This window comes from Mustela nivalis (genome assembly GCF_964662115.1).
Source record: "Mustela nivalis genome assembly, chromosome: 18".
NCBI lineage: Eukaryota > Metazoa > Chordata > Mammalia > Carnivora > Mustelidae > Mustela > Mustela nivalis.
Window position 1 is genome coordinate 12,712,525 of NC_139037.1, and position 22,859 is coordinate 12,735,383.

The following is a 22,859-nucleotide window of genomic DNA, read 5'->3' on the forward strand; positions in this document are numbered from 1 at the left end:
GCGGGCATCATGAATCCTTGGTTTTTCATTCAGTGACGTATCTTGGAAAATGCTATACATATTTTGTCTCTCTTACTTCCTCTGCACTGGCCACCCATATCCCTTATTCATTTTAATAGCTGCATAGGATTGCAGTGCATGGAGGGTCCACTGCTTTGCAATGGACACTTATTCACTGGGCACCTCAACTGTGGATGAACCCTTTATATTAGAGATTGTGAGACTGTTTCCAACACGACCACTCTCCAGGAGCTTCTGGAAGGGTGGAGAAGACAAGGGACATGCAGGAGAATTACTCTCTCAAGAGAGAGTGCTGGGAATGCTTTCAGGGTCAGACGATGGTAAATGGTCTCACCTTGATTCTGAGTTCCAGGCCTTTCAAGACACACTTCTTAAATGGCTGGAAAGACGCGGAGGCATGTGCAGTCTGGCCCGCATCCACAATGCCATCGATGGGGGAAAATTCCAAGTATTGCAATAGGGATCTGGGGCCAGATAGCTCTGCCTGGAAGCTGAAGTTGAATTTTCCAGTGTTGATAAAGCTGAGTTCACACTGAACACATTCGTTCAACTCTACCTGAGTGATAGAGAACAGAGTAGTATGTTGATGGAATGCAAATCATGGCTCCCTTCTCTGGGGTTAGGATATGTAAGATGTTGGGGAAAAGTATCATTTGGGAGGTAGGGATGACAGATGATGTTAGTGAGCTGAGTATCATGGGCTTAATGTAGTCAGATATTCCACCGAGAGCTACTAAATGATGGGGGGGGGTGCTCATACCTGAAGTGTAAGAAGGCAATTTAATTTTTAGACAATGCTTGGTGGACAAACATCCTTCCTGTATGTTGAAATCAAGTATTATTCCCTGCCCTACCATCTCTCCACCCCCTGGAAGATAAAATAAGTTTCACATCAAAACTATATGCTTTCTGAGGGTGGAGATACTTCTGGCATGTGCTGTTCTTCTGGTCTCCCTGACATATGAAACAGAGAGCTACGGCTAACATTCCCTTGCACTTCCTTTCCCAGCCAGGGTGGAACCAGAGAAAGAGAGAGAGGGAGAGGTGAGAGAGAATAATCGAGGCTCTCTCACGCTCTTACCTCATAGAAGTTGATAATGTTCGTCTCTTTGGGAGTCAGGAGAGTGATCAAGCCAGTCCTGTCCTTGCACCTGACCTCCGCATTCATAGTGTATCCCTCAGCCTTGACATTTAAAGTCAGAGGGTGAGCTTTCTTTTTCACATTGCAGATCAAATTAAAGTTCACATCTCCCTCCTGCTTTGGTGTGAAGAAAATATCAACCGGGAACCTGGTTGGGGAAGAAGACAGCAGATTAGCTGCCAAGGCCAGCCTGGTATAACCTGCTAAAGAATATGAGCCTGATGCGTTAGCACTTGCTCTATGAGGAAAAGGCACCGTCATTCCAAATTACGATGGGTTTTGAAGATTTGCCAGTCGTGGCTGAACAGTGCTTTATGAATTCACAAATATAACAAAAAGAAAGGAAAAGAATATAAACATGAGAGAAAAATATTGAGAAGAAGGCCTTAAAGTTCTCAGTGCTCTACAATTCATCAGGAAAATGAACAATGGAAAATAAGGAGGACAGGGGTGGGGTTGTTCATATAAATTTTAGAGTTGGGAGAGATGTGATACAGGGCGCTCTGGGGGAAATGGATTCTCCTGGCTAGCAGGTCTAGAACCCTTGCTATAGTGGGGGTGTGCAGTTGTGGGGGAACTTTTTCTTTACCTGGACAGTGGTGGGATCCAACCTTCCATGGGACATATGACCAGGCTGTTGCTGAAGCCTTCGGAGTACCGGGAGTTGTCCTGGAAGGCAAAAGAGAAGCCCTGCTCCTCCTTGTTGATGATGTGCACGGTCTCCCTGGCTTCTCTGCCTGTGGGAGAAACACCAGCCCTGAGTGAAGGCCTCACGCCTGCTCCTGAAGCATTCAGCAGATACTGCTCCTCAAGCAAGAGGAAGCCTTCACAGAAAAAACTTTTCAACTTTTTTTCTCTCTTCTCCCAAGCTCCTCAGTCTTTGACTACCTTCCTTGCTTCCTTCTGCTCTACAAGGGACCTGTTTCCCCTGGTGAGATTCACCTCTCTCCTTCTAGAACTTTATTCCATCAATTTCCTGCTCCTGCTGGGTGGCCCCTCTGCCTTGGTCGCACCCGAGGTGATTCTGATGACGTCATTTTCTCTCTTTGTTCCTTTGGAACTAATGCCTTCCTGCTTTTGGTAATGAGGGCTTCACCCTCCCTGGAAGGCCCATTTATTTGTAGATAGTCTCTGCATTACACTCTTTTGAATCAGAGCTCAGGTATGTTGTGAGAGTCCTGCAGGGCCTGAATACATCTTCTGTAACTATTTTGCTTTTTCTTACTTTCCTTGACTATTATAAAGCATTTGTTTTTTTTACATATACTTTAGAATCATTTTATCTAATTCTCCTTCTGCCCTTAATCCTTTTGGGATTAAGGCTGCCAGATTTAGGAAATATTTTTTTAGTATAAGTATGTCCCAAATATTGTATGACACATACTTGTATTGACATACTTACACTAAAAAATTACTCACTGTTATCTGAAATTCAAATGTGACTAAGCATCCTGTATTTTATCTGGCAACACCAGTTGGAATTCTAATTGGAACTTGATTAAATTTGTATTTAATCTTGAGAGAATTAGTAAATGTTCACATCTTGTTTGAGGGCATTTTAATAAGATTTTATAGTTTTCTTCATATAAGTCCTATGCTTTTCATTTACACTTATCCTTAGATATTATATAGGTTTTGTCAATATTGAATGGATTTTTTTTCTGTTTCTGGGTGCTTATTGCTAAAAGAAAGAGAAAATATTGATTTTTACATAATTGTCTTGCATCCAGCCACTTACTAAATTATCTTGTTGATTCTAGTGGTTTGTTTTGCTTTTCTCTAGAGCCTCTGGAGGTTTTCTATGTAAGAAGTCACCGGCAACAGCAAATGAGATAGTTTTGTCTCTTTTTCCTTAATGTTTATGCCAATTCTTGAATTTTCCCGTTTTATTGTATTTGCTAACTAAAATCACAAAGAGAATATTCAATAATAATGATGATAATGAGCATCCTTGCCTAATTCCTGATTTTTAACTGAAGTGGTTCCAGTGTTTAATCACAGTATAATATCTGCCTCTTGATTTTGGTTAGTCTTCTTTTTTTGAGGAAGAGGGAGAGAGGGAGGGAGGGTGAGTGTGAGCGAATGTGTGTGCAGGGGTGGGGGGAGGGGCAGAGGGAGAGAGAGAATCCCAAGCAGGCTCCACTCTCAGCCCAAAGCCCATCTCGTGACCCTGAGATTGTGATCTAAGCTGAAATCAAGAGTCAGATGTTTAACTGACTGAGCCACCCAGGTGCCCCTGGATAGTCTTCTCTATTTAAGTTTCCCCCTCTATTCCTTCCTATCTTACAATTAGAATTTTTGTTAAGAATTTATGCAATGACTTTTTAGTGTATATTCAGATGATCACCTGGTTGTTCTTTAATCTGTTGATATATTCATTATATTGAAATGCACCACCTTTGCATTCCCAGATTAAATTCTGTTCGCCTTGCTGTTGCTGTTTCTATTTATTTAATTTAATTTTAATTCCAGTTAGTTAACAGTGTTCTGCCAGACTCAGGTGTGTCATATAGTGATTCACCACTTCCATACCCCACCTGGTGGGGTCCCCATCACCTGTTTCTTCACCATCCCTCTACCCCTCCCCTCTGGGAGCCATCCATCTGTTCTCTATAGTCAAGAGTACTGTTATTGGGGCGCCTGGGTGGCTCAGCGGGTTAAAGCCTCTGTCTCAGGTCATGATCCCGGGGTTTGGGGATCGAGCCCCGCATCAGGCTCTCTATTCCGCGGGGAGCCTGCTTCCTCCTCTCTCTCTGCCTGCTTCTCTGCCTACTTGTGATCTCTGTCTGTCAAATAAATAAATAAAATCTTTTTTAAAAAAGAGGACTGTAATTATTCTTATGCTCTACTGCCCATTTATTTGTTCGAAACCTTCTGGAACATCACAGTCTCCTCCCACATACTTCTATGTATCAGTATAAGAAATGTATGGAAATATTACAGAATAAGCTGTTAACATGGGCTTCCTTTGATGGAAAGGATAGATGGAGATAAAATAAATTTTCCTTATATAATAGACTTATTGTCTTATTATGAAGTATATTATTTTTCTAAATATAAAAATCTAATGAGTTACTAAAAATCCTCTCCTTTAGTTGTATTTTATAGACACACACACACACACACACACACACACACACACACACACACACACTGCATCCATGTGATAAGGGACCTGGTGATCACTTCCTTTATTTCCTTCAGGTCTCTGATCAAATGTCACTTTCCCACCACCTACTGGAATAGGTGATTAACTTCTGACATGCTATATATTATTCTTTTTTCTTTTTTAGTAGTCTGCTTTCTTTTCTTTATTTTTTTTTTAAGATGTTATTTATTTATTTGTCAGAGAGAACCAGAGGGGGGGGGGGAGAAAGAGAGTGAGAAAGAGCACACAAGCAGGGGGAGAGGCACGCAGAGGGAGAAGCAGGCTCCTCACTGAGCAAGAAGCCCAACGCGGGACTCGATCTCAGGACCTGAGATCATGACCTGAGCCGAAGGCAGGTGCTTAACTGACTGAGCCCCGCAGGCATCCCTTGCTGCTCTGCTTTCTATTACTAGACTATAACCGCCGGGAGGGTGGGGACTTTGGCTGTAGCCACGGCATTCTCAGCTCACAGAGCCGTGCCTGGGTCATACAAGGGCTCGGTAATATTTGTTGAGCTGAATAAATGCATGAAAGGATGGCAGAGAAATGTGATCGCTGCGGCGCAGACTGAGAGGCGAACAAGTACAGGACGTCCTCCGGAGGCACGTGCCAGTAAGACCGGGATGACACGGGGCTCGGGAAATGGACACAGTCAGTCCAGGCCTTCAAGGAACCTAACAAGCAGCATCCGCAGCAAGGCTCCTGAATTCTCATAGGCTATTAGCGTGTGGATTTAGAAGATACCTGGTGGAAGTTGGATGGAGAAATAAATATTTCTTGGCTTTGTGAACAGTGACAGAGAACATCTGATGGGCACCAGGACAAGTTTGCCACCCCAGTCGGCTCCTGGCACTCATTGCTGGGTCAGCCCTCACAGGTCCCACCAACTCACACATAAACCAACAGGAAAGGCTTACCAATGAGGAGACAACTGAAGTTGAGGTGTGACTTGTCCAGATTGATGAGAGGATCGGTGGCTTTGCCCACCAGTAGGAAAGGGACGGTGATGTTGTGTTCGGGGATTGAGAAAGTCCAGAAGGCTTCTGTGATGTCCAGATGGGAAGGTGTGAACTGGAAGGTAATCTAAGAAGGCAGTTGGGAACAGAGGAGTAAAAGGTGTTTCTGTTTGCTTGTTCCACATGCCCTTGGAGGCTTCCTGGTGCTGGGGTTATGATGGCTGACATTATCAGGTCACCCCCCCCCCCGTTCTGCTATCTCTGTGAAGGCATGTAAGTGTGGCTCTTCCAGAAATATCAATGTCTGTTTGGACCCTGCCCACAGGTCCTTCTGAGGGGGTCAACCCCCTCCCCACAGCCTCCACAGCCTCTGGTGGCTGGACCACCATATTTCGTACCATGTTTTTGTCTGGCATGTAAAAACAGAGAATCTGAGAGAAATACGGAATTTTGGCTTTTCCCAAAAAGTTCAGGAAAATCGGCAGCCCTGGGCCACTTGTCTGTTTGTGGTCACCTGACAGAGAAGCACAGCAGCCAGCCAGGGGTGGGCTCAGCATTCCTTGTCATCGTCCCCTGGGCCTGCTCCATTCATTTGTGGGACCTGCCCGAAGGCATTTGAATTCATCATTTCTGTTTCATGGATCTATTTCTGCCTGAGATCCTCTGTGGAATTTATAGGATATGGGGTCTGTCATTCTGTTTTGGCCAATGAATTCATGCTTCCCGAGGTCTGACCCCACACTCCAGTCCCCACACCACTGCGTGAACATGAGGACTGAGCTGTGGGACAGGACTCACTTTTCTGTTTTGCCCTTTGGCCTGACCAAGTAAAAACACACCTGTATACTTTTACCACTGTCAGTCCCTTGGGGGAAAAAACAAGCCTTCTTGTTTCTCTATGGGTCCTAGAGTCTCCAGCCACAGTGCCCAGATCCCCTTCTCTGCTTTACTAGTTTCAGTTTTAAAAACTGAAAATGCTAGAACTCTCCATTTCTCCATGGCCAACCAAGGGAGTGCAGGTATGTCTTGTTCATGAGGACGGCCTCCTGTCTATGCCACTCAAGAAATGCTTATTGATTCATGCACCCTCAGGCTGTGCTCCCTCACTCTACCTATGGTCTACAGCGCACGTGCTATCCAGACAGAGAGAGAGAGAGAGAGAGAGAGAGAGAGATAGAAAGGTCTTTCATCAGATGGTCTTCATTCACATACACACCTCAGCTTTCTTTTCTGGGTGGATGAGGCCCTTCTCTGTAAGGCATGTGAAGGCTGGAGGGTTCTGGAGACTTTCAGTTTCTTCGGAGATCCAGCAGAAGGTGTAGGTGGTGTTAGTGGGGTTCAGGATTGTAAAAGTCCTGGCCGAGGAGGAAGAATTGATCACAGAGAGTGACACAGGGGAGTTGAGGAATAAGACAAACTTTCTCACGATCTTCTCTAGCACAGGCCTCCCTATCTGGGAAGTAGAACATATCTGGGCACTTCATTAACATAGAAATGAAAACTGCATCTCAGCTGGAGCTCCAGACTATGGCTAGCAAACTGGACTTTGGAGTAAAAATGACGCCCAGGGTGCTTCTGTCACGCTGATCCTCTGTGGTTAAGGGGGTGGTCAGGGATTCTGTGTTTATGTCTTCCAAACTTTCCCCAGTGTTGATACTAAGGAGACCAAATCCAGCTTCCTTACTAGAGCAGTTTTCTGAAGTCCAACCCCAGTAGTTCAAGCCTGCTTTTAGGATTTAGTCTCCCTGACTTCCCTGAATTCTTCCTCCCCATTCTTTAGAAGGACAGTGATAGGAACTTGACTGATGCAAACCTAAGCAACTCACCGAAGACTCTTCCCTCCTATGCCCACACAGGTGAACTCAATCACCCGGGTGTTGGGGTCCAGAGCCCCACCACCAGGCCCTCGGAGGTCTGGGTTGCGCCGATGACCGCTGATGTAGTCCGAGTGTTTCAGGTCAAAGTGGCAGAAGGGCAAGATGCTCCGCCCTTTTGTTGTTAGGACTGGACCTTGCTCCCCGGGCGGCAAGTTGGGAATCCTGAGAGGATAAAGTTATTCTTACTTGTTTTTAAATCAGCTGTTGCTTTCAGAGTTGGAAATGAATTATTATGTCCACCAGAATGTGAGCTCCAAGAAAGCAGAGACTGTCCTGGTCTATGACACAATCTCAGTCCCTGAACAGTGCGTTATACGTGGTAGGTGCTGACTCATTAACTGTTGAGTGGATGGACGTGTGAATGCGCTGAGGAGGAGGGGCTGAATTCTGGCTCCTTTTCTGCATCAAAGTACAGTCTCAGGTCATCTCTCTAATAGTGGTGACAAAATCTCCCTGCTGTAAACCGAGTAGTGTCTTACCCTCTGGGTCCTCTCATAGGCACCTACTGGGGTATGAACATGGACAGAAAAATCCTAGAAGAGTATCCCGAGTGCCTTGGAGAAGGTGAGGTGGATGTGATCAGACTTAGTCCCAACACCAAGTTCAGGCAGCCAAGATGTGGGGGGAGGGCCCCTGTGGTGGATTGTGAGGCTCCACAAGGCGCTCATGGCCCACGTAGGTCTGTCTACCCCATGCTGGGGTTCATATAGTCCTCTGTAAGGTGGGTGTTCTGCATGGAGCTTTCCTGGGAGTGGTTAGCCTATCAGGAGCTTTCAGTGCTAGAAGTTATAGATTGGCTTTTCTGGAACTGGGTGTGGACCCTTCTATTCCTTACCGACATGTGTCAGGTCCACACCTCCACCACCACCAGGTATGTGTATGGGATGATTGTGTGCCAAGTTCTCTGCTAAGTCTTCACTTGAACTGACTTATTTAAGGTTCATGGCGATAGTACAAGGTGGGTATTGCTGTTTGCTTTCTACATGAGGAAACCAAGTCTCAGAAAATATACAAGAAGGTTTTCCTAAGTTCGTGCGTGCCCAAGGACTGGAACCCATCCATCAACCATTCTGTTGCTCAGTGTAATCCTGGATGTGGCTGGCAGGGGACAGGAGAAAGAGTCTAGAGAGTGTTGATGAGTGATACAAAAGACCCAATTCTCTGTATATTCCAAGGCCTGGCCCCTTTGAATCTTCCAAAAAAGGAAATATGACCATTAGGATGCTGTGGAGGGGCCCAAGGCTGGAAAGAATAGTGGTAGTGGTGGGACAAAAGAGAAGCCAGGAGATGCCAAACTTTGTTCTGGGGAGCACTTCTCCTTACTGGCAGAAAAGATGGCCCTCGAAGTCTCCAACCTCCAGCGGGGAGAATTTCACTTTGAGCTTCTGAGTCTTGCCTGCAGGCACAGTGCCTGAGGAGGGCTCCACAGAGAAGGGTGGGAGGGAAACGTCGTTCCAGTGCTCGGTGGCGCTGTCCAGGGTGCTGACCGTGTGCAGCGTGCCCTGGCTAGGCTGGTCTTTTTGAGAGGAACCTGGGGGCAAACAGAGACAGCCAGTGATGTTCCGCGTTTGCAGTGGGAGAGCAGGTAGAAGGCAGCCGACTCACAGGTCCAGAGGGAGCCTCTGTGGGGTCTGTGGGCTCACCTCTTCTAGCAGGTATACTTAATCTTGGGCACTGGGGGTAAGAAATTGGCTTACATCTCTCATAGGAGACTCCTGAAAATACTTCTATTAATTCTACAAGCTTTCTAAGCTGTTTCCTTTTGGCTCAAGGGGGTGAGTCAAAGAGATGTCTCTAGGTATTCTGCCTCAAGAATAATGGGCTGTGAACCTAATTTTTGGAGAATCATTGTTTTAAAAAAAGGGGTTCACAACCTGGGGGCCCATTCAAAAGGTCTGTGAATCTCCAAAACTGCAAGCAACAACAGTAATGAGTATCTGTCCACCAAGTGTTGAGCCCTTTTCTGAGGACTTTATACGTATCAAGTTGGGTAGGGGTGTGTACTTTCTTGGGGAAACCTTTCATAGCTTCAGCAGCAAGGGTCTGTAATCTTCCAAGAGGCTAAGGCCTGAAAAACAAGATTCCCAGGGCTCTGTGGTCAGGGTGGTGGCCTGGTGGATGGCCAGGGTTCAGGTTCCAGGAGGACAGAGGTCAGCTCTTGAGTTTCTCAGACCCTTTTTGTTCTGCAGACACCATGAGACATTTTCTCTGCTGCTTCTTGGCTACTGGGGGGCAGGGAGCTGTAGGGGCAGTGCTCACTGCTCCATGAACAAGGCTCTTCTATTAACTGGGGACTCAGTTCAAGCCCTGGGTTTTGCCTGTCATTGTGTTTACCTTGGTTATCTGGCATTGCAAAACTGACAGTCTTTGTAGTCTCTTCTGAGACCCAGTTGAATTCCAGCTGCACACTTCCTGAATTAACCAGTTCAAACCTGCAGATAGATCAGAAAATAGATTTGAGAAATGTGCTGTCAGCGATTTTTTCTGTCCACCCATCATCTATACTGTTACTTAACTTCTTTCTTTAAGTCATCACTGTGTTTCTTAAAGATTTTTTCAAAAGGCAAGTTTTAAGCATTTTATCCAGCATCATGCATTTGCTATGCTAGTTACATTTTCTTCTAAAACATGTAAAATATATACATAGCTATTAAAAGTAAAACTATCCAAATGTTTAGTACTGAAAATCATCTGGAACACCGCCAGTAAGTACCCTACGCAATGAGCTCTCTGCATACATTGCTGTAATCCTGAAACATTTCCATGAGAGAGGAATCAAAATGTGTTTCCCATGACAGTATCTCCTTTAGGTGCAAATTTCATAGTCCCTCCCTTCCTGAAGCATCTCCCACTGGAAACAATGTCCCTGTGGTCAGAGGCTTCTTTACCCCTACCTGAGATTCCTTCACTGGCTGAGACTTGTCTCAAATTCTGAATTAGTGGAGCCCTTTCTTGCCTCAAGTTTCCCTGCATCTAAGACAAGAACAGGAGATAGAATCTTTTTTCTGGAATCACATTTAAACTGATCACAATCCCAGCAAAGGATGAGGTCTGTCACAAGAAAATGATTGTCCTAGAGAAAGAAACACAGTGCTATCCTAGTTTTAGGGAAGTGGTAGGAGTTGAGAGTTTACGAGTGGGGTGCGCTAGGGTGTAAGAATTAGGTTTCCATTTTCCAATCCAGGTAGACCATGCAGGTACACCCAAAATCAAGTGCTTGGACCTCAGGGGTTTGTGTTTATTGTGTACAAGTATGAGCACTGGTCATTATCTCAAAGAAAATTTTATAAAGTGGAGAGATCTTGGTGGTACAGAATACTTCTGATTAAAAAGAGTTCTTGGTTTAGATTGGGATTGGCTTTTTTTTTTTTTAAACAAAGGGCAAGATAGCACTTTTTTTTTTTTTCTGGCTTTGTGTACCATAGGTCTTTGTAGCAACTACTCACTTTGCTGTTGCAGTGCAGAAGCAGCCACAGACAATGGGTATAAACTGATGGGCATGGCCCTGGCCAGAAGTAACTTTATTTACAATGAGAGGCAGCTGGCTGGATTTGGTCCATGGGTCATTTGCCAACCCCTACTTTAGGAGAAATAGGTATCAGCAGGAGGTCCTGTCTCCTGCCTTATCCCTTTTGCTTCTATAAAAATTGGGGAGAACATGTAAAGGGTAACCAATGCAAAATGACTGGAAGAAGTTAATTACTAATTTTTACAAAGTTGAAACAGATCAGTGGTTCACATTTTTGTGCTTCTAATTCTTAAAGAATAGTCTGTCCTTATATGTGCTGTTCTCTCTGTCTAGAAGGCCCTTTCCTTCCTCACTTACTTCTTCACCTGGCGACCTCCTGCTCATCTTCCGCAATTCAGCGGGGCACCGCTTCGTCTGGGGCGCCATCCCTGATGAGCTCTCTGCTCCCTGATTGTCCCCACATCTCAGGCTGTTTTAGGTACTCTCCAGCACACACACAACACCACACCACAAATATCAATTCACCTATTTTCACCCATCCTCCCCCCACCCACCATGAGCTCCTTAAGATGGGGGCCCACGACATCCTGTATTCCCGTGAGTGAGTTCACATAACTCTTTTTCCTTCTGAGGACAATTCTGGCTACAAGTGAAATTTCTAGCTCTGTTTCCCTGGAAACACGATAAAGGAGAAATACCAGTCGCATTATTAGGCAACCCTGTTTATAGTAAAAATGATGCCTGATTGGTAAATTGCATCTGGTCTGGAGGGAATTATGATTCCCTGGAGGGAAGATATAGCTTTGGGGTTTTCTTAGTGTAGTGATTCTTGTAACTGGGCATGTCCCCCACGGGGATCCTAGAAGCTGTACCTATGCAATGGTTATGAGGAGTGTTGCCTTCTCTAGGTTGTGGGGCTTCTAAGCTGAGATGGACCCATTGGCATCAGTGTGGATATTGTCTGAACTGTGACCTGGAGTTGGGGAGAAAAGAGCTGTTCCTGGTTGGTGGTGTGGACTGCTACTGCCAGGATGGTCCCTACTGGGGACCTGATGGCAGGATGCTGCCCCCGCCGCCGGCAGGCTGTGTTTCCTGGCCTATATCTTGACTTCAAGTGGGAACTTCCATAGCTTTGTGGGTCTGAAGGTTTCACTGCACCTGCAGAGTTACTCTGGTGAGTGTGAAGCGGCTCTGTTGCCTGGTATGTGCTGTCAGAGAAGCTGAAGAATGTGTGGTGAAGGAGTGGGCAGATGATGGAATGAAAGAGTGTCCCTGTGAAGGTGGGGGCTCTCAGAGACTCACTCAAACACTCGGGTCTGGTAAACCAGCGTTTCTTTAAAGTGCACGTTGCTTGTGTGGCATGCATACGAAGCGAAATTCACATTGGCACTGATCTGAAGATGCAGTTCTCGATAGTTCTCTTCTACAACAGAGTGGGCGGGCTCGGGGTCTGTCTCTATCACCTGTAACAAAGATGGAACCAGTTAACCCACAGGAATAAAGTGCTGTGGGGAAGCATGGTACTATATTTTACCCATGCAAATGAGTACCAACACACAAACTCAAGTTCCAGAATAAATGATTCAGGCAAACCTAAATGACTCCTAAATGGGGAAGGAAACAAATTACTGGGAGTAGTAGGATTGCAAAGACATGAGGTTTTTTGGTTAGATGGACTCAGAAGAAGGCAGAAGAAAGGAAGTCATAAAGATAGGCAGAGATATTAATGAAATCAAGAATAGATTGAAAACAGAGAGGACCAAAATTTATTTATTTGGAATGACTTAAAAAGTCTTCAGTGAGATTGATAAAAAAAAAAATAAGTACAAATAACCAATATCAAAAATGAAAAGGAAGACATCACCATCAACCTTACAGATTTAAACAAATGATAGAAAATATTATAAATAATATAATTAAAATACATATGAAAATTTAGTCAAAGGGAAAATTCCTAGAAAAATAATTTAATAACATTGACTCAAGAACAAACCAAAAGCCTGAAGAGTCCTAACACTATTAAAGAACCTGAAGTGTAGTAAAAAAAAAAAATCTTAAAGATCTAACTAAAGAGATAAAATCTGTTAATAAAAGGGAGAAATTAATATTGTAAAATTGTTAATTCTTCCTAAACTGACTTATGGATGCAATCCAATTCCAATCAAGCTTCCATTCATGTTTCCATAGTACTTATTTAGTGGATTCCAAAATTGGATAGAAAAATAAAGGACCAAGAATAACTAAAACACTTCAAAACAAAACAGTATGGAAAAGGGACTTCCCTTCCAGACAACAAGGCTGGCTGTGAAGCTATAGAGGTTGAGGCAGGATAAAACTGGCATAGGGATAGACAAATCAACCATGAAGCAGAATACTAAGATAAGAAGCATGCTGGGTATGTATGAAGTTTAGATGACAAGGGAGTCATGGCAGATCGTTAGGAAACAGAAGGGCTAAACAAAAAGAGGATTTGGCCAGGTTAGTTATCTAGATGGAAAACTATGAAATTGGATCCTTGCCTCACACCATACAAAAAGTCCATGTGGGCCAAGGACTTAAATATAAACAGCCAAGTTCTTAAACCTTAAAAAAAAAAAAAGCATATTTTTTTCTTCCCTGGTAGGGAAGGGCTTTAAAAATAAGACACAAAAATAATAAATATAGAAAATGAGATTAATAGATGTGACTATATTAAACTTAAGAATATTTTTTGTTCATCAAAAGATACATCAAAAAAAGTAAAAAGCTTTAAATTTGGTGAAGACGTTTGCAGACAAATAGTAGGAAGGAATAGTAGAGTTTATAAAAAATAAAATGACTCATATTAAGGATAAGCAGCTAATAGAAAAATAGGTAAAAGACATTTATATGAGACAACTATTATGGACAATAATCATATGAAGACATATTCAACTTTATCAGGGGTTATGGAAATGCAAAGTAGCCCCCAAATGAGACCATTTCTCATTCACATACATGAAAAAAAGCGAGAGGTGTGGCAAAGCCAAGTTGTGGAGAAAATGCAGATCAGTGAGATCCCTTTGCCAGTAAGAGTATATACTTGTACAGCCATTTTGGAAAACATTTGGGCATTGCCTTGGAAAGCTGAAATTCACATATCCGATGGCTTGGCAATTCCACTTCTAGGAATATAAACTTTTACAAATGAACACCACTTGACACGAATAGTAATGTTTACAGAAACACTGTGCATGATAGCAGAATCACAAATAATTTTCAAAAGAAGAATGAATGATAACAACGGAATTTTATAGAGCAGTGAAATTGGGTGCACGATAGCCACATGTGACAATACAGATCACATGCAATCTAACCTTTTTAAAAAACTAAAGTGAAAAACTACAACTAAACAGTATGCCTTTTAGAATGCCTGGGTGGCTCAGTTGTTAAGTGTCTGCCTTTGGCTCAGGTCATGATCCCAGGGTCCCGCATCGGGCTTTCTACTCAGGGGGAAGCCTGCTTCTCCCTCTCCCACTTCCCCTGCTTGTGTTCCCTCTCTTGCTACGTCTCTGTCAAATAATAAACAAAATCTTAAAAAAAAAAAAAAGAATGCATAGGTTAAAAAAGAACAACAAACCCCCCTGCCCCAAAATCAAGGGAATAAGTAAACGAGATTCAGGATGGTGATTACATCTAAGAGGGGTGGAGGGGGAAGGAATGGCTGAGAAGCACATGCATATTCCGTGTTCTACTTCCTGTGTTGCTGTGAGTTCATCTCTGTTTATTCTACTAGGCAAAAGAAACCAACCAAGGACTGATTAAAAGAGAGGCATGCTTGGATCACAGATGAGATTCTGTCATGAACCAAAGAATCTAATCTAATTTTGGACACCCGAGGGAAAGAGAAACTGACCGAAAGGTGAGGCCCCATGCTGTTGAAAAAGGTGGGGGGGGGACTTGCTGCGTGAGGCATCCAGACTGAAACCGAAGCTGGACAGATCAAGCTGTGTGGGGTGGGCATGCAAGTTCAGTTGTCACTTCTGAAATCAAGGTCAAGTAGAATGGGAAACATTTTTTTTTTCTTTTTTGGTTGGAAGGCAATGATGAGACACTGAAGTAAAGAGCAGCAGGCCCCCAGCCCTGGCAGGCCTGGTCAGATCTGTGCCTGATGTCCTTACTCACCTTTCGTTTTGTAGTCAAAGTCGTGGGTGGGTTTCTGAGCACATCCACCCACTTGACCGTGCGCATGCGGTCATCCCAGTCAGGGACCTGCTCTGCAGGGAGTGGAAACGTGATCCTGGACAGCTTACACTTGATCCCCATCTTCTTCAGATTGATGGGCACGTCTGACTTCATGGTCACCACTGTGTCCTTGGCACACCCAGGGTGGAGGTGGCCCATCTGGAGAAGACCCTGGTATTAGTATTTTTGGGAGTCTGAGCTTAAGGACTTTCGATACCTGGTGGTGACATACTAGAGAAGGGGTAGAGCCAAAAATCTTGGCAAAAAATACGTCATTCAAACCTGCCTATGTAGATGGTCTTAAAGATGTATAAGAGGTTCTTAGATAGAAATACAAGCCTAAAAATGAAAGCAGCTAATATTTGTTAAACTGTTACTTGCTTTGGGCACAATTTAAACCTTTACTCAATTCTGCTAATTCCCAGGATGACCCAGGGAGATGTAGAGCCATTGCACCTATTGTACAGGCAAGGAAACTTGTAACTTGTTCGTGGTCCTCCCATGAATACTGGAAGAACTGGATTCAGTCCCCGACAGCATGGTGCCAGGTACCACACTCTAAACTACCTGTGCTTCTTCATCGATATCACCTGTATGGACCAGGGACAGGCGCACTCAGTATATTCGCAGTTCTCAGAGTGTGGTCAGGTGACCCCTGGGACCCCTATGACCTTTTTAGAAGTTCATGAGGTCAAAACTACTTTCATCATAATACTAAGATGTTAGTTGACTTTTTCACTCTCATTTTCTCGTGAGTATTCAATGGAACGTTCTAGAGGTTGCATGACAGACAATATTGCGGCAGATCAATGAGAAGCAAATAGGAGAATCTAGCTCCTTCTACTAAGCCAGATATTAAAGAGGTTTGTCAAACTGTAAAATAATGCCATTCTTCTCACTAACTGTTGTATTTTGAAAAACATAGCCATTTTCATGAAAAAATCATACTTATATTAACATAAATGGGTTTATTATTTAAAAATGAATAAATATATGTTTTCAGATAGTCTTAGTTTTAATTTCTAATACGGTAACTATCAACAGATATAACCCACATAAACAAAAGCTTTTTTGAGTCCCTTGATAATGTTTAATAGAGTAAAGGAGTCCTGAGGCCAGAAAAGCTGAGATTCACTGAAGTATACCAGATAAATGGGAAATTTAATTTGGTTTGTAGCATAAAATCATTTATGGTTTAACATATATAAACACGCATATATATATATATATATATATATAACACATATATATATAATATATTTATAAATATATTATATATATATATAATAGTCCTACAATGTTTCTGACAGATGTAAAAACTTTCCACTGGAAAGTGAAGGGAGAAGAAAGCTTAGTATTTCTCAAGGCACAAATGTGTGCATGGGTGGTGGGGGCGTCTCTGCAGGAGTGTCTGTGCATGTGGGGCACTAAATGTACTATATTGAGCTCATCTCTGCCTACTTTGACTGATACTTTACATCCCTCCAGGAAGCCAAACTCCCTGAGAGCATGCAAAGATTCAAAAGTGACAAAGCGGGTGCCTGGATGGCTTAGTTAGTTGAGAGTCCAACCCTTGATCTCAGCTCAGGTCTTGATCTCAGGTTCATGAGTTCAAGCCCTATGTTGCGCTCCACACTGGGCATGGAACCTACTTAAACAAAAAAACTAAAAAATAAAGGTGGCAAAGTGGGTCCCTAAATCTCCTTGCCCTCTCCCCCTGTCCATGTGTGAACAGACTTGGTGACCCAAACAGAACAGGAGCAGTAAACAAGTCTGGGTATATCTACTGTTCTGGGAACTCAACAGTAAACTATGAAAAACAACTAGCCAGAGGCTAGATCTGCTACCACATTCTCTTAGGCCTTATGGGACGTCGATATTTGGTCAGCAATTCATAAAATGTGTGCTGTGAGATGTTAAATAAGGGGTCAGAAAATTCCAAGTAAAACAAAGTTAACTAGATTTTAGTGTGCTGAATAGCACTGGGCATCTTTAAGAGAAAGATGTAATATGCGAATTTGATAAATCTCAGTTGTTCAAAAGAACCTACTACCCCCATTTTAGCTTCCAATGAACCACTTTTGCAGGACTAATGCTCTAAAGAACATACACTTTGGGGGACACAGGTCTATCCTTGGGGACACAAAGATGGGACCTGTTTTCATGCACACAGGTTTCCATGGAATTCCTCAACACCAGCCTAGCAACCATCTCAGCAGACCTCATTCTCTGTTCTTAGACCCAAGGAGACATGAACAGTGTCCTCTGGCATCTGGTCTGAGTAAGGGATGGTTCCTGGGCTGTTTCTCAGCTTGAGAACCATCTATCCCATCCTGTGTATTCAGGACAAGACACAGACAATCAATTTGATATTGGCTTATGCCTAAGGAAGTCCAGAGAACAGTGAATGGCTTTCACTCACCTGTGGGGAAAAGGAAACTGTAGCTAAAAGGGGCCATTCAAACCGTATCACATTCACTTGGCTGTGGTTTGTGATTGTGAAGCTCACATTATAGGTGTTTCCAATGTGGCAGTCCCCAAACTGGATGTGGTCCACCAGAGAAGCTATGGACAGAAGCAGAAGGTCTGTGAGTCGTCCCTGGCCTCCTCCTAGGGCTCACTTCCCTAAGGAGGCAGCACCTGAAAGACATGGGGCCCTACCCTCATGCATCCTTCCCTTCTTTAATGATTATTCTGGAAAAATTTGGAGTCCCTTAGCTTAAACTTTCCCTCCTTGGGAAATCTATTTGTCTATCTGTCTGTCCGTCTGTCCGTGCGTCCGTCCATCCATCCATCCACATCCATCCATCTACCTTGGCCCTCACCTCTAAGAGAAAATATAAGGTGCCCACTCCATTTGTTTGCTCAAACAATATTATTAAGGGTTAAAATAAGATAAAATAAAAAAGTTCTCGTTAAACTTGAATAATAAATAATTGATGAGTCACTTACAGTATCAGTATGTTCCATACAATATTTGGGGATGCACAAATAATAAAAAAAACTCTGCTTTTTATCTTAAATTCAAATTTAACAGGGACTCTTATATTCTGATTTTCTAAACCTGGTAACCCTATTGTAAGGGTGAAATCTGATTTCTGAACTGGGATTCATGCTGGCTCCTGCTTGACCCCTCACAAGAGAGATGTCACTTGGTAGCCACTGACAGGCGAAACGCCATATGTGTGAGGAGTGTTGATTTTAAGTCATGTCATGTAGACTGTCCAATGGTAATAAAGCTTCTAGAAAATGATGAGAATGTGTTTATAACTCAATTCATACCAATTAGCTATACAATTAGGGTGATGGACAAGTGCTTTTGATGACATAAATTTTCTTCTGCCATAAAGAACATAGTCAACTAAATGAAGTGCGAGACGGACCACAGAGGAGCCCATCTTAAACTTTAAGACACACACAAATCACTGAGGGATCTTGCTGAAATGTAGACTCCGCTTCGGTCAGACCAAGGTGCTGGGGCAGGCCCTGCCATTCCCATTTCTACCAAGCTCCCAGGTGCTCCTGATTCTGCAGGGCCTCAGACACCAACAGAATGATGTTCTAGAAGTGGCACAAACCTGCACATTCTTTAATTAAAGAAGCCCACAATTTCTCGCGGAGTGTCTAGGGTACATGAAACAGACAATGCCGATATTAGCCAGCTGAAAGAAATGGGGAAAACTAGAGAGATACGTGCTCCCTTAGCTAATCTGGAATGTGCACTCTGAATTTCACTTATTAGCTAAACTGGAATTAGCTAAAACTCTAAGCTCCCCAAGGTGGAGACTGTCTTCTTAGTCTTTAAAATTCCAGGGCTCAGCAGAGTGCCTGGTTCAGGCATGTTGATGCTCAAGAAATGTCTTTCGAAGGAACACGTGATTGAAGGCATTGCCTGAGCCACAAATGAAGGGGCATAGAGTGAGGAAGAGGAGATGCTCTCCCAAATTCCCAGGAAGCTGGCTGAGCTGTTATTGAAAATGGCCTGAGCCAACAGTTGTCAGTACCTCACTTCCATTTCTCTCACCTGTTACCAAGTCTTCCATACTATTTTCCTCAATGATCTCAGAGATCTCTGGGGTGTCAGGGCTGCCGGAAACCACCAGCCCATGGATGTTGCCCAAGGTGATGTCATCCTCATAACCTTCTCCCACCATGTGGATGATTGTCTCCTCATACTGGTTGTCGACCACTGACAAGTGGATGGTGCCTTTCATTCGCCCAACCTTCTGGGATTGGAAAACGACATCGAATCCAGCTGTGTTTCCAGGAGGAACAACCAGGGAGGCCGTGTGAGCTTTCTTTGCTGCACAAAAGAGAGAGACACGGGATTTAGAACTAGTTTAAAGGAAGATGTAACCAGAGAGATCCTGACTCAGGGGAGGGCAGCTTTATGTGGGAGTGAGTCTTACCTACAGAGGCCCCTGGTGATGAGACTGAGTATCCTGCTGTGGTTGGGTCCTTATTAGTTCCCTAATAAAACAGCTCCTGGGACCCATCGCCCTGCAGAAGCTGTACTCCCTCTACCTACCTTTGGCATGTGGTTTGTTCTCCTCTGTGATGTAGATGTAGGAGGTGGTGGGAATCCCTTTCAGGGAGAAGACACCTAGTTGGTCCCTCAGATCGACATGCAGCTGGCGTAAAGAAAGCAAGGATGAGTGTTAAGCTTACAGGCGGCTCATGGGTTTTGAGTCTGGATAGAGATATGGTGGTGTTTGGAAAGTATTCAAAAAGTCCTTGTGCCCAGTGCTCACTTTTTTGAATTCTTACTAAAAGGGAAATGAAATAAGTATTAGACCTGGGGAGGAAAAGGAAAGCTCAGTTCAGCTCTGATCAAACAAGTAAGGAACTGGTGGTCCAGAGTCTAGGAGTGACTTTATGATGATCAGGCTATGTAGGGTCAAGATGGGCTTGCCAAGGCCTCTGCTGCTGACAGAGGCAGTCGCTAAATATAGTCATTCTATCAAGGCTTACATGGATATGAGTTCCCAAAAACCAGTGTCTCCTAGGTGTTAATCCGTCAGTTGCCTGATACTATCATATGGAGGGGCCTGCTGAGTTAAAAAAAAAAACAAAGCAGGCCTATGGCTTAGGTGAAGAAAAGGGGTATTTTCTGGACCACCATAGTGGATGCAAAAACAAAAGCCATATTTCTGATTTTAGATCTGAGAAATCAGCAGACAGTTTTAGAAGACAGTCACGCTAGTACCATCATAAATACGATCAAATGATATAAGAAATGATGCAAAGAGAATAAAGAAATAGTGGTACTACATGGGAAGCTTCTGAGATTAAAAAAATGATATGTTTAGAAACCATCTCAAAAAGAAACTATATGGAGGAGTTATATGACAAAAATTGACATTAAAAAAATCTAGATAAATGGATGGGTATTTGAAATGTTGCTCCTGAGTGCCTAAATACTCTAACAGTAGAAATTCCTCCCAAATAATTCACAGGATTCCTAATTAGACCTTTTGAAGAACATTAAAAGATGATGTCTAAAGTTCATCTGAGAAGACAGATATGTAAAAATTGTCAAGAAAAATTAGAAAAATGGGGAATGGGTGAGCAGGAATTTACTCAATTAGATGCTAGAACATTTTATAAAGCTACAATAATGGAAACCATACAGGGCAATGGGAAACTAGGTAATGTAGACTCGAAACAAACAAACAAACAACAGAAAAACAGGACAACAACAACAGGAAAAACACATTTTTTAAAGCATCACAGAATTAAGAAGGTAATGAGAAGCAGCCAGACCAAGATCTGGGAGAGCACGGGAATCCAGAAAGTCTAGCCTACATTTCTGGGCTGTTTTTGACTTGGAGTGTTTGCTAATTTAGAAGAGGTAGGTGGGAGGCTCACGTTGTGTTTTTGATGATCTCCGTGCTAAGAGGGAAAAAGTATTGTGAAAGGTGGGTATTTTCTTTCCTATAGACCGTGACCCCCCAAAAAATCTGCCGATAGGACCAAAGGTAGATAGGTTGACTCTAACCCAGCTCGCCTCTACCCCCGGGTAGCAATCCTGCTCTGAGTCCAGGAAATTTCAAGCCCTAAAACTAGTTTTAGGTGATTCTAAGTTTCTAATGCCTCAAAGTACTTGGCAGAAGCCAATGAAAATTGTCTCTGAAGAAAAGGAACATCATCTTTAGTGTTGTTACTTCTAAATAATTTTCAGGTATCATACTCAACACGGGATCGAAAATAACCAGGCATATGAGGAGAAAGGACAACATGGCAAAAATGAGCAGAAATAGCAGATATCAGAAAAGACCCACAGGCAATCCAGATTTTGGAATGACCGGGTATAGAGGGCAAAATGGCTGTGAATACTATGTTGTTCAAGAAATAAACCCAAGTCTGACAGTTTCAGCACAAAGTCAGAAATCTTCCAAACTGACTATATATATTTGAAAAGCAGCCTAATAGAACTTCTAGAACCAAAAAAATATTATAACTGAAGAACTCAGTGGAAGGTATAATAAAAATTAGAGCTAAAAGGAAAGTTAATGAGCTAAAGACAGGTCCTAAGGGATTATCCAGAATGGAGCCCAGAGAAAAACACCAAAACTGATTTAAGACATTGATTGCAGAATCAAGCAGCCAGGTGAATTCCGGGAGGGATCAATGAAAAGAAATCCGTACCTAGTCACGTCATAGTGAAACCACAGAAGACGAACACAAAGCGAAAATGCCAGACAAAATCAGAGGAGAAAGATCACCTTAACAGGACATTTTAGACATAGCTGCCGTCTCAGCAGAGACAGTGGAAACCAGGACACCCTGGAATGAAAGCTCTCGTCTGCTGGGAGAAAACAACTGCCGAGGGAGAGTTCTACAGCCGGTAAAAATGACATTAAAAATGAAGAAGAAATGGAGATTGTCAAATACAAGCTGAGAGAATTCACTGCCCGCAGACCTGTGTTGAGGGAACAGTATAGGTGGTTCTTCAGCGGGTGGAGGCAGAGGAGCTCAGATGGAAGGTGCGCTGTGTAAGCGGGGTAGCCATGAAAGGGGCAAATGTGGGTGAATCTAAATGAGCCTTAACTGTATGAACGACAAAACCCGACAGTGAGGGGCGCCTGGGTGGCTCAGTCCGTTAAGTGTCTGCCTTCAGTTCAGGTCAAGATCCACAGGTCCTGGGATCGAGCCCCACCTCAGGCTTCTTGGTCAGTAAAGAGTTTGCTTCTCCCTCTGCCTCTCCCCTCCCTTGTTGCTCCTGCTCTGTCTCTCACTTTCTCTCTCTCTCTCAAATAAATAAAAAAACTAAAAAAAACCCCAACACGATAGTAAGAACATCTTGCGGTGTTTAAAACACAGAGAGAATCCAAAGCCCCTGCGAGGTGTCCTTACTCTCCCCTCGATTTGTATCTCCCGCTGCTCTTCCGGCCCCTGCACTCTCACGTTGCTGGCGGCCCCCTAGTTCCTGTGGTGTGCCTGACACATTTTTTGCTTCTGTGCCTTTGTCTGAATAGTTTTCTTTCTCCAGCTGGGATGCAGTCCCTGCCATGCCCCCTTCCTGAAACCCAGCTGTCCTGCAATGCCCAGCTTCTGGGTCATTTTAGAGTGAAATTTTCCTGGATTCCCCTAGATGGGAGTAGATCATTCTCAACAGTCCTCCAATTCTTCATGGAACCCTTACACAGTTTATCACTTTTTTTTTTTTTTTTTTGGTAAAACATGGATGTGAACAGAAAAAAATAATAAAAATAAAAACACAATTTAATTGCTGAACCAAGAGTCCCCTGAGATGTGGCAGCTCTCACCCCTACTGAGGTTTCTTTTGCTTCTTCCTTATTAAAAATGCAATGCTCATTACAGAAAAAGATGGAAGGATAAAGAAGACTCCAAGAATACCCATAGTCCTCCCGGCGCGGCTCAGGGTATACCCCTGCCCACGCTTCACGCAGGAACTCTCGGCGAGCTGTGTGCTCTGCTTTCTTACACTCCTTGAGGGCAGACCCCCTGGCTGACTTGGCTCTGCGTGTCCCACGCCTTCCACAGGTTAATGTGTGAGGAACATCAAAGTCCTCACAGGTCA

General features: G+C 43.5%; 1 protein-coding gene across 6 annotated transcripts in view; it reads right to left on the reverse strand.

Moving 5' to 3' along the window:
• HYDIN (HYDIN axonemal central pair apparatus protein) overlaps nt 1-22,859 on the reverse strand; it is a 381,505-nt gene that overhangs the window by 29,569 nt on the left and 329,077 nt on the right. For all 6 annotated transcript variants that reach the window (XM_082712191.1, XM_082712193.1, XM_082712188.1 and 3 more), the window contains 13 exons: nt 19,344-19,446; nt 18,840-19,118; nt 17,238-17,380; nt 14,756-14,974; nt 11,915-12,075; nt 9,478-9,575; nt 8,467-8,674; nt 7,093-7,305; nt 6,483-6,621; nt 5,228-5,393; nt 1,752-1,899; nt 1,103-1,310; nt 356-577 (listed from right to left, as the gene is read on the reverse strand). In XM_082712191.1, the coding sequence (XP_082568317.1) occupies nt 356-577; nt 1,103-1,310; nt 1,752-1,899; nt 5,228-5,393; nt 6,483-6,621; nt 7,093-7,305; nt 8,467-8,674; nt 9,478-9,575; nt 11,915-12,075; nt 14,756-14,974; nt 17,238-17,380; nt 18,840-19,118; nt 19,344-19,446 (2,307 nt within the window). The remainder of the gene's footprint in view (nt 1-355; nt 578-1,102; nt 1,311-1,751; nt 1,900-5,227; nt 5,394-6,482; nt 6,622-7,092; nt 7,306-8,466; nt 8,675-9,477; nt 9,576-11,914; nt 12,076-14,755; nt 14,975-17,237; nt 17,381-18,839; nt 19,119-19,343; nt 19,447-22,859) is intronic.